General features: G+C 41.3%; 1 protein-coding gene across 3 annotated transcripts in view; it reads right to left on the bottom strand.

Moving 5' to 3' along the window:
- Window positions 1–12,895, bottom strand: part of ARHGEF25 (Rho guanine nucleotide exchange factor 25) — a 434,366-nt gene that overhangs the window by 62,178 nt on the left and 359,293 nt on the right. For all 3 annotated transcript variants that reach the window (XM_077297766.1, XM_077297765.1, XM_077297768.1), the window contains one exon: window positions 5,393–5,526. In XM_077297766.1, coding sequence (XP_077153881.1) covers window positions 5,393–5,526 — 134 coding nt within the window. The remainder of the gene's footprint in view (window positions 1–5,392; window positions 5,527–12,895) is intronic.

Genomic DNA, 12,895 nt, shown 5'->3' with positions numbered 1-12,895 from the left:
CACTTACTGACGCAGCGCAGGCGACACTGGGCATTGCCCGCATCCGGTTTTTAACAAGACTACTTAAGTGGTGTACTTTATAAAGTGAATCTGTCAGCTCTGTACATCCTGCCATTTTTGTGAGCTGCAAAAACTAGTGACAGATGTTGATTCCATCGCTCTACGTGGGGGTTGTCCAGCTTTGGTTCAAATTTTTTTTCTTACTTACATGCATGTAATTAGGACTAAAAATAATTTTTGCAATTGTGTTTCATTAAAAATTTCACAGCGTTTGCATCCTGTAGCCGCTGTATTGCACTGTCTATTGCTGGCTGAAGAATGAGTTATCGGGGTTGAGGAGGCAGCCAGAGGCAAACTAATGGCGCTAGGTAGGGAGACTATACATGACAAATCTAGAGTCACTTTTCAGTTCAGTGTGGAGGGTCACTCTAAAGGTACCTTCACACGAAACGACTTTACAACGAGAACGACAACGATCCGTGACGTTGCAGCGTCCTGGATAGCGATATCGTTGTGTTTGACACGCAGCAGCGATCTGGATCCTGCTGTGATATCGCTGGTCGGAGCTAGAAGTCCAGAACTTTATTTGGTCGTCAGATCGGCGTGTATCGTCGTGTTTGACAGCAAAAGCAACGATGCCAGCAATGTTAAACATGGAGCTAACGACCTATGAGAACGATAAGTGCGTCACCGCTACGTCACAGGATCGCTCCTGCGTCGTTCTGGAGCTGCTGTGTTTGACATCTCTACAGCGATGTAAACAGCGACGCTGCAGCGATCAGATCGTTGTCGTTCTCGTTGTAGAGTCGTTTCGTGTGAAGGTACCTTAAGGAGTTGTCCACAACTTGGAAAACCCCCTTCTCATGTGTGGTCTCATTACAATAAAAAAGCCTATACTCATCTCTGGTTCCGGCGCCGTTCCGGCAGTGTCGGCACTGGTGTTCACGGGGCTCTCATGACGTTGTTATGTTACACGATCCCTGAGCCCAACCAGCACTGACATCACCGTCCCTGCCTTCAGATGTATAAATAATTAACAGAAAGTGAGTGGCCAGTTGCAGATGTCACCCACTGTTAATTACGTATATGTCTGAAGACAAGGACAGTGACAACGGGCTCATTAGGCAGAGGGTTCATGTGTCATAACAACCTCACGTGAGTACCGGGAACGCGAATGCCAACACTGCGGGAAAGGCACCGGCACCAGAAGTGAGTATAAACTTTTTATTTTAATGGCACCAAACATGTGGAATGAGAAGGGATTGTCCTAGTGGTGGACAACCTCTTCAGGAGACCGTTGTATTCATGATATGCAGACATCCCCTGCCAGGGTTGTCAACTTGTCTTTTTTTTTTTGGACAGCTACTCAAAAAAATCAAGGACAGACAATATTTTTTACGGACACAATGGAAAACCATAATAAACATTATGATTATAAGTGATATATGTCTACGGCCCATAATTCTGATATGAAGACATCAGATGCATTCACTGTAAAATGATAATTACATTTTAAATAATGCTGCTAGCAGGGATCTCACCAAGGTCACCGCAGTTCAGCCTGGCTGGGAACGGCGCCTCAGTGACCGTATGTAACCTCGATGACGTCACCTCCAGTCACTGAGGCTGTCCTCGCAGCTGCTCATTCACCAGTGGTTCTCAGCCTTGACAGTCGCATCTTGGCATCGTCCAGGTTCAAAACTATTTAGCCCCCAGACATGAATTACGGAGTGGGAACGATGGACAGGTATGGTATATTGTTGTTTTTTTATTTTACTTTTATTACAGGAGATCAAGGGCTTCAGTGGAATTAGGCGAGGTCGTAAGTATGGTTTAATTGAGATTATTAAAGGAGTCTGTGTCATTTTTTCAATTGAAGAACTTAATTCTGGCTGTGTCTTTATTTATAATACAACTATAGGATTAGTAATGGATAGGTGTCTTATAGACGCCTCTCCATTATTAAGCTGTGGGCTTGATGGCACCTAACAATACAAAGGTGACATCAACCCCACAAAGATGAACCCCACTTGCCACCACTACAGGGCAAGTGAGAAGAGCCGGGCAAAGCGCCAGAATTGGCGCATCTAAAAAGTGTGACTTTTCTGGGCAGCGGCAGGCTGGTGTTTTTAGGCTGGGGGAAGGGGGGGGGGGCAATATCCATGGCCCCATACCAGCCTGAGAATATCAGCCCCCAGCTGTCTGCTTTAGCAAGGTTGGTTGTCAAAAATGGAGGGGACACCATGTCCTTTTTTTTTAATTATTTATTTAAATAATTAAAAAATACGTTGTGGGGACCCCTCTATTCTTGATAACTAGCCTTGCTGAAGCTGACAGCTGAGGGTTGCAGCTCCCAGCTGTGAGTTTTGCCTGGCTGGCTAACAAAAATACAGGGGAACCCACACCAGGTTTTTCTTAAATTATTTATTTACAGCGCAGGAGCGGCAGATGAATACTCCCATCCGCTGCTCCTGCTCTCGCTGCTATTAGTGGGAGCAAGTGTTGGAGTGGTTGTCCCATCAGCTGACACCAGTGACTGGAGGTAAACTTTATACTTCCGATCACAGCTGAGCGCTCACGCTGTCTTTTGACAGCGTGGGAACTGCGGCTCTCTGACCGGCAGGGATGATTTCACCGCCGATCAGAAGCGGTGTTTGCCACGCCGTCTTGCACATTACAGTGCAGCAAACACTGGATGTTCGGGCCCCCCATTCAAGTGAATGGGGTCCGAGTTCGGGTCCAGGTACTGTTCTGGTACCCGAACTTTTTGTGACCAAAATCCAGGTGTCCGCCCATCTCTAATACTGAGGACTCCTTAGTATTAAGTTCACTAATAATGCTACATGGATGTTGTAGACCAGAGCTGATCATTTTGATAGGAAACGATTATGTAAAATTTGCATTAATTCATTGCAATCCCTGATGTTTGAATGTCTAGGAGTCCATTGGGTGGTCCTACTCAGTGACTGACAATCTTTCCTGTATATCTGTGTGCAGAGGAAGTTGTCAGTCATAGAGCTGGACCACCCACTGGATTCATAGCCATAAAAACACTAAGTATTTTAGTAATACAAAAAATACAAGTTATACTAACTATTTTCCTACAATCCTATAAATCACTCTGCTCAGCTTCTCCTACTGAATACCATGCTGCCCACAGATCGGACTGCATGTATGCCATGAAAGGTTCCCCTTGTGACAGAAGACTGACATCGAGGTGTCTATCACTACTCTGGGTAAATGGCTGTATAATGGGCCATTTGTGGACCTGAGGTTGTAACCCTTTTTTGGGTGTCTTATTGTCTAACAACAGTGGGGTGCTTCCAGTCTGGTAGATCCAAGTATAGCACCACCACTACCATATCAAAACCACCACTACCATATCAAAATGGCAGTGCCGTGTCCCAAAAACATATTTTATAAGAAACTGTGGTTGAAGTATTGCATTCAATACGTGGCAGCGCTGCATTTCTCATGTATCTGTTTATGATTTATAATACCTCGATAATGATGTAAGGTAACCAGGTATGGTTACTCCAAATTCAAAGGAAAATCACATATCACAATGTCAAATCCCAGCACGACTACTCCAACAAAACCAGTCTGTTATATGTAGACTTTCTCCAGGCTTGTGTGTTCAGAACTGATTAATCCCAGCGATCTCAAGGATCCCGCTCCCTAGTTCTTAAATTAGCAGCGTTACATGAATGTCATCACTTACAGAACTAACAGGGAATGTCAGGCTGCAGTGACAGCGCCCATTACACACAACGGCTCAGTAATCTGTCAGGTCCCACGAGGTAATCCATCTGAAGGGGTTAAAATATTTTACAGGCAGGAGCCTATAGGTCATTGACCTACATTTCCTTCATTCGCCGGGGCTTACAGGCACGAGCACAGCTGCATTAGCAGGGCTCCTGCCTGTAAAATATTTTAACCCCTTCAGATGGATTACCTCGTGGGACCTGACAGTTCTTCAGAGGGTATGTATATTGTGGGTTTATTATTTTGCCAAGCGAGGGTCTTCAAATGGATTGAGAGAGCAATAAAATATTAAAACAACCGGTGTGTTTATTTCATTAAAATACTTTTTAATCATGTGTGTGTTTGTTTTTTAACCCTTTCAAACAATTGGATTAATAATGGATAGGTGTCATAATTGACGCCTCTCCAATATTAATCTGGCTTAATGTCACCTTACAATAGCAAGGTGGCATTAACCCTTCATTACCCCATATCCCACCGCTACACGGGAGTGGGAAGAGAGTGGCCAAGTGCCAGAATAGGCGCATCTTCCAGATGTGCCTTTTCTGGGGTGGCTGGGGGCAGATGTTTGTAGCCGGGGGGGGGGGGGGGGGGGCAATAACCATGGACCCTCTCCTGGCTATTAATATCTGCCCTCAGTCACTGGCTTTACCACTCTGGCGGAGAAAATTGCGCGGGAGCCCACGCCAATTTTTTCCGCCATTTAACCCTTTATTTTAGCAGCTACAGCGCCCAAATTTTGCACATACACACTACTAACATTAGTAGTGTGGAATATGCAAAAAAAAGGGGGATATGACATGGTTTACTGTATGTAAACCATGTCACATATCCTGTCGGGTTTTTGTGAAGGAGAAATGAAAAGCCGGCAATTGAATTACCGGCTTTTCACAGATATCGCGCTGAATTAAATATAAATACAGAATATATATATATATGTGTCTCAATGACATATATATATATATATATATATATATATATATATATATATATATATATATATATATATACATATATATATACTGTATATATGTTTTACCGAACATTTGAGCACATAAATCCATTAGATGTCGGTTTTGCAAGCCTGCGAGAAAATATCGCAGTACGGATGCCATACGGATTACATACGGAGGATGCCATGCACAAAATACGCTGACACACCCTGCCTACGGAGGACATACGGATCACTATTTTGGGAACATTTCTCCATATTACGGCCGTATTACGGCCGTAAAAAACGGACCGTATTGTCTTACGCTGAGTGTGACTCCAGCCTTACTGTGGCTCCGCATGGTATCCCATTTTTCTCTCGCACCCATTCGATTTCGAAGTGAAAAAAAAAAAAAGTTTGTTACCACTGTCCAATTAAATAACATTGGTCCAAGATATGATAGTACTTATCCAATTTATACGGTAAAGTGAGTGAGTCCTAAAGGTGGCCTCCGAATGACACAAGATATGAACCATCATCATCAGGAAAAGAACTGATTGCTCACTTGTTGCCCAATATATTTCACCCTTTGCATTTCTGATGAGATAACATTATTGGGTGTACACACAGTATATAACAAATGCAAGATAACAAAACAGATTGTCTGCCCCATTTACCCAAAAAGGACTCACTTACATACTCTTTTCTAAGGCACTCTTCCTTTCTTCTTCTGTTTCTTCAGGGGGATAGGAGGAAGCAACAGATATTGATATTTCAGAAGCTATAGACTCGTTCTCCTTGGGGTCTGAGAGGTAGGACATGTGCGGATCCTGAAAAGAAAAGAATCATCTATCTATGTCAATGAAGCATAACACTTTCATGATGTTGTTTATCCATTTATCAGAATGATTTACCGTCCTGACTCGCTGCCGTGCTGAAGTTTGAGAAAGATAAAATACTTATAATTCTTGCAGAGCAGATCGGTTTCAAGAGAAGGTACAGACAGAGCATTCATAGCATTCATGGCTCTGTTTCCCTATTTTTTTGGTGCTGCCTATTTTTTTGGCCTTTAATGTCTGCTGTATTGTGGCTCGTTAATGAGCATGCTGTGATTTCTTATTTTGAGATTTAAAAGGGGTTGTCCCCCAATTTAAAAGTTAAACTTAATAGGCCTAGGGTGTTGTATGGAATAAAGACTATACAAACCTCCTGGACCAGCGTTGCCCACCACACTCGGTACTGTGTTTTCTGCCAGTCTCCAGACACTAACACCCGCTGTGGGATGACCGTATCACTGCTGCAGCCAATTAGATGCCGCTGATCGACTGCAGCCTTCACATTTTGTCCATAAAGAGATGTCTGTTGCTGTTTGGATTAAATCTATAGTGGTCACTTAACGTCAAAGAAGAATGTTGACATCAGGAATTTGACGGGAGACACAGTACTACGGAGTGTGGAGGAGCGACCCAGGTCCAGGAGGTGAGTAGTTTTTTATTTCTTACATGTATCTGGGCCTAGTATTTAACTTTTAAAGTAGAGGACAGCCCCTTTATGAATATAGTACCTGTTCCATATACAAGGCCGGGTTCACTTTTTAATTTTTTATCAATTTACTACTGCAATGAGGTTTTGAAACAAAGTGCAGATTTACTCATTGTAAATTTAGAAAATGATGCAAATTTGGAAATATTGGCGCAAATCTAGATTTCACTTAGAATTAAAGACAGCACAAAGCAAGTAGAAAAAAGCCCAAATGTCACGAAATGTCCCCCAATGCCGTGAACAGTGCAATACTAGGAGAATACTCCGCATGAATTCTGTTGTGTACTACTCAGCGCGCCTCTACAGAAAATAGATAGTGACTATAGACACATAAGGTAATTGCCTCTCAGCCCTATACATTATTGATCAGCACAAGAAATGCTGGCACTGGAGACATAAAAAGGATCTGTCAATGTCATAATAGCTTCCTTAAAAGAGTATAAGCAGAGGAACTCTGGGGACTGAAGAGCTTGCTTTTCCAAAAAAACAAACCACAGTGAGTAGATTCCAGACCTGGCTGTTGGGTAGATCTCTACATACCATCTGACAACTACAATATAGAGGTATAGTGTCATCACTGACGTGCCTGACGCAGGGTCTCCACATTACATGGTCAATAGGAAACGCTCAGTGGTCCTTTAATAGCTGGTTTACACAGGCAGACTCCACTTTAGATCAGTAATGGATCTTTCAGTGCACACGGGTTGCCATTGTTCTCGGCAGCATGAGTCCTATTTACACAGGATGACATGCATCCGAGAGCAACGATCTGTCGAGAAAACCAAAAAGACCATTTCCCCTAGTGAATGAGTATTTTGCATGTTCATCATCGCCTGTTTACACTACACAATTATCGCAAAAAGAATTATACAAGGATACCAGTTCCATATTGTTAGTACACCTATATATTTTAGCGACTCATCTTAATATATACGGTATATCACTAGGAAGACTAGAGTCAGAATATGCTAAAAAATATATCAACGTTTATTCATTACAATAAAGAGTAACACAAAGAATAATCACAAGATACATAATAATACATAACTATAGGAACAAATGTGATGTGATCCCTACGTAAAAAATAAGCCAGGGAATAGTTCAGGACACGATAAATTAAATACGTACAACTAGAAATCGTGTTTTACGAGTCCTATGGTATCATGAGAAACATAAGTAATCTGGTGGCCATATTCAATACAGCCCTATAATAGGGAAAGTGGTATAAATAGGACAATAGTCCAGTGTCCACTAGAAGGCAACAACAGACTTGTGTTGGATGTACTACGTATTAAAGAAGTAGTAATTAAAAAGAGCATTCACCCATTATGTATGGTGGTCCTGTCTCCTCCACGGCCAAGTTCCCCAACGCTCGTTTCGCGTCGATGTCGCTTCCTCAGGGGAAGGGAGCAACATTGTGATGTGATCCCTAGGCCTATTTTTTGCCAAGGGATAACATCACATTTGTACCTATGATTATGTATTATTATGCATCTTGTGATTGTTATTTTTTGTTGTAATGAATAAACTTTGATATATTTTTTAGCACATTCTGACTCTAGTCCTCCTTGTTATAATTATCGTGAAAAGAATGGAATGCTCATAGGGACCAAGCAGTGTAAATATACCCTTACAATATCTTCTTGTGCTAAAGAAGATACAAAAGATATTGTGCGCTATATAAATAAAATTATTATTATTTACTATTATTAAAATAAAATTATTACATTGTAGGTGTATTCTGATCTTAGATATTTATGACATTAATCCACTGGATATGGCAATAATTATTTCTTATTGATGTGACTAACACCTGTTGAGAACAGGTCTATTTTCAGAACTGTTTTAAAAAAAAAGAAATGGAGAGAGCCACAACTGGATGGCCATCTCTCCCATCACAGTGATGAGATGGACCGCATCTATCAGACATTTATTGCATATCCTGTGAATATGTCATGAATGTCCGAGATGGGAACAATGCTTTAAGGGTATGTGCACACGTTGCGGTTTTTACTGCGGATCCGCAGCGTTTTTCCATGCGGTGTACAGTACCATGTTAACCGATGGAAAACAAAAACCGCTGTGCACATGCTGCAGAAAAAAACGCGCGGAAACGCTGCGGTTTATTTTCCGCAGCATGTCAATTCTTTGTGCGGAATCCGCAGCGATTTTACAGCTGCTCCATATTAAAAAACCGCAGGTGTAAAACCGCAGAAGAATCCGCACAAAAAACGCGGAAAATCAGCAGTAAATCCGCGATAAATCCACAGGAAAAACGCAGTGTTTTTGCCCTGCGGATTTATCAAAATCAGTGCGGAAAAATCCGCACACCAGTCCGCAGCGTGTGCACATACCCTAAAGCCTCCTTCAGCACAGTTATATGTACACACTGCAGCCAACCAGATTTTAGATTATGGGGAACATCTACATTTAAGGGAGTTCAAATGTTGTTTTTTAGAAACTGCACGACTTTTCATCATAATAAGATTCTGTTCACATCACAGCTTGTCTCCATTCAATCAGGTTAAAGAAAAGCGTAATCTGTTCATGCTGTCAAAAAATAAAAAATAAAAGGGGAAACTGACTGGCAAGAAATTTTAATTGGGATCCGAGACATTTGTTAGTTTCCATTTTTAGAATGACTTAATTAAAGCTGTCATATCACTTTTGGTAACGGAAGTAATGACGCTATTGATCCTACTGTACATTGTTTACATACCCGCACACATGAACACACACATATACCGTACATACATACACAGTTGCACACAGAAACATACACATATGTATATAGTGGGGACATAAGTATTTGATCCCTTGCTGATATTGTAAGTTTGCCCACTAACTTAGACATGAACAGTCTATAGTTTTAAGGGTAGGATAATTTTAACATTGAGAGATAGAATATCAAAAATAAAATACAGAGAAATCACATTGTATAAATTATATAAAATTATTTGCATTTTGCAGTGAGAAATAAGTATTTGATCCCCTACATCCATTAAGAGTTCTGGCTCCTATAGGGTATGTGTCCACTTTCAGGAAACGCTGCGTGTTTGACGCTGTGCAGAGCCGCAGCGTCAAACACGCAGCGTCCAGATGTTACAGCATAGTGGAGGGGATTTTATGAAATCCCGTCTCCACTATGCGTGGTAACACGCACCCGGTGGCCCTGCGATTCCGGACATGCTGCACATCTTTTAAGATCGCAGCATGTCCGTTTACCAAATTACAGGGCCCTATGTGTGGGGTGCGTGTCATGATATGTACTTTTGCCCTGTCCTGTATTTGAATAATATGCCATTTGATGTATGTAACTGTTCTCTGGTTTCTATTAGCTGTAATTTATGTATTTTCTTGTGCTGGGAGTTCACCTGTAACAATATGTCTACTTCCCCCAATACTTGCAGCCCTAAGCTATAATGTAATTAAGCTTTGTCAACACCACTAGTGAAGGAATAGCCATTCTTCCTCACAGCAGGTGGCTAGTCAAATATACATACTAGATAGACTAAGCGGAGCCGACCAGTCTAGAATCTTCTGGTGGACCCAACCATTGAATAGAAGGTGTGACCCCTACCCCCCTTCATGGGCGGATCCCAGGAGCTCAGACAATCCATTCTTATTTTGAGATCAGATGTGAGTTGATCCTTAAAGGAGAAGGAGTGGGGATTCTTAGCTGAGGCAAGACCCCACGTCCATCTGTGACTGCGGAAGCGAATGGGGCGAGACTTGAGCTGAGGACATATCTCGTCGTTCGTGAGATTGTTTTGGGATCCCTTGGACTCGTGTGGACTATTGCTTTGTTAGCTGTCACAAGGATTATCGGGAGGTGCCCCGAATCTGTTCCGTTGGACTAATTGTGGACTCTGTAGATCTATCTGCATGTGTTGTTCCAGCATTCTTGATAATAAATCTGTTGAATCATCCCTTGGCCTGTTGTCCCTTCTTGCACTGCTGTACACCCCGTCACAGTGCGATGATGCCGGATGTGTGCAATGAACACATCCGGCATCATCGCGTCACAGAAGGGGGTGGAGCTTAGGGCGGAGCGGGTTTGCCGCTCCGTCCAAACCGCCGGCCATCCTGAAAGCGGACACATACCCATAGACCAGTTAGATGCTCCTAATCAACTCGTTACCTGCATTAACCCCTTCACGACATGCACCGTACTAGTCTGAAGTTTGCCAATGAACACCTGGATGATTCTGTGAGTGATTGGGAGAAGGTGCTGTGGTCAGATGAGACAAAAATTGAGGTCTTTGGCATTAACTCAACTCGCCGTGTTTGGAGGAAGAGGAATGCTGCCTATGACCCAAATGGAAAGAAATAGAACCGGAGGATAGAAGCCGCGCAGACCACAAAAAGAACAAAATCAAAAGAAAGAATAAAATGTCACACCCACACGATCCCAGGGAGGATCAGGTGAGTGAAAACATAATAAGGAGTACAGTTGATGGAAATGATAAAGATATCTCCGTCAATCTGGAGCAGATCAAGCTCCAAATGGAAAGGATAAGGAAAGATAATTTATTGGATTTGAACTCCACGGGCCAATTAAGTCCATTGGGTGTGTTGGTCTCGCTTGCCAATGAGGCCAGTGGAGGTGAGGCCAACATACTTGACTGCCTGCTACATGAGGAAATCTACCATGGGGTACCTCCCCCAATATTAACACCTAGAGTAGAGAATAATTCTAACTTAATAGATATTCAGGAGAACGAGATACAAGTTAATAAAACAAAGAAGAGATTATTTGTGGATAATTCCAGGTCTGGATCTTCCTCTGTTTGTTTTTTACCAAGGGTTGTAGAAAACAACAACAGTATAACGAAATACTTTCTTCCGATATCACAAAAAAGAAAAAACTTAGAAGAGGAACCCGGGGAAAGAAAAAGAACAAAAAAGCACATAACACCGAGACCAATCTAAATAATATGGAGCAACAAGTGCAGGTTTTTGTGAATAAGAATGGATGTAAACTGGAAAGAAGAGGTAATATTTTTAATCTTTCTAAACACAAACTGACCATAGGTGAAATAAAGGTTTTAAACAGGGGCCTGTCTTTTTGCCCAAATAATAAATCTAAAGATGTGGAGCTTTTCATGGACCTTCAACATTTCATCCGGAAATTAACTTTAAAAAGACATTTCTGCATAAAAGACGATAGAAAAGGGACTGTCGAGATGGATGGTGATAACATCAAACATTGTCAACTTAAGGACAAATCTAAATTCTACCCCATCCATAATCAGGGCCACCATCTAAAAACCTATATAGATTTGGTTTTGAATGACTTTGAGTCCTTGAATTTTAAGCGAGGGTCGATTAATAATCTGACGACAATTGAAATTGAGGGCATTAAGACTCTCAAAAATGATGCAAATTTGGTAATAAAATCTGCTGATAAGGGTGGAGGAGTGGTATTACAAGATTTAGATGCTTATATCTTAGAGGCCAATAGGATTTTGTCAGATGAGGGGACTTATAATATCTCTAATAGGGCTGAATATGAGAATGCGGTAACAAAATATAAAGAGTTAGTTAAAACAGCCGATGAGATGGGAATTCTGAATAAGAGCGAGAAAGAATTCCTTGGGGAAAAAAACCCAAAGATGGCAGTATATTACCATCTTCCTAAGGTTCACAAGGATGAGTTTAACCCACCTGGACGACCCATTATAGCGGGGATCAATTCTTTAACATCAAATCTAGCAGCATTTGTGGACTCCTTTATGAATGAGTCTGTCAGAAATTTGGGTTCTTATCTCAGGGACTCCACCCACTTAATACAGGAATTGCAGAAAATCACATGGGGTGGTGATTTTTTGTTTATATCTATTGACGTGACTGGTTTATATTCTAATATTGACCACACTATTGGCCTTCAATGTTTCAAACTTTATATTGATAGACTATCTAATGTGACCATGGCCCAAAGAGAGTTTTTGATAAAAAGTATGACTTTTATTCTAGAGAACAACTTTTTCACATTCGGGGAGACCATTTATCACCAGATACGGGGGACTGCCATGGGCTCGAAGGCAGCGCCTACGTATGCTAACTTATTCATGGCTGCCTTTGAGTCCTGGTATGTCCTCCATTGCAAACACAAACAGAATCTGGTCCTATACAAACGTTTTATAGATGATATATTTATCATCTACGATAATGCAGATAATACGGTTTTTGATTTCCTTGATGCTATAAGGGATAATCATTGGGGTATAGAGCTCACTCCCTGTGTGGAAAGTAAAAATGTTACCTTTTTAGACTTGAATATCTATATTGATGACGCTGGAGAGATTATGACCAAAAACCATTTTAAAAATGTGGATGCCAATGGGTATGTTCATTATGATAGTAACCATCACAGACCATGGCTTAGAAACATCCCAAGGAACCAGTATTATAGGATTAGAAAAAACTGTACTTCTGATGCAGTATTCAGGGAACAAAGTAAAATTTTGAGGGAGAGATTTCAAGAAAAAGAATATCCTGTGAAGCTTGTCAAAAAGGCTTATAACTCTGTTAAGGGTTGTTCCCAAAATGAGCTTATACATCCTGACAAAAATAAGGGCGCTAAGAAAAACCTTTTTGAAACAAATTTTATCACTACTTTTTCGTCACAAAATGTACAAATACGGAATATATTAG

The sequence above is a fragment of the Ranitomeya variabilis genome, chromosome 3, assembly GCF_051348905.1.
Source record: "Ranitomeya variabilis isolate aRanVar5 chromosome 3, aRanVar5.hap1, whole genome shotgun sequence".
Classification (NCBI taxonomy): Eukaryota; Metazoa; Chordata; class Amphibia; order Anura; family Dendrobatidae; genus Ranitomeya; species Ranitomeya variabilis.
The sequence above is the reverse complement of the archived record's forward strand: the minus strand, read 5'-3'. Positions and strand labels throughout refer to the sequence as shown.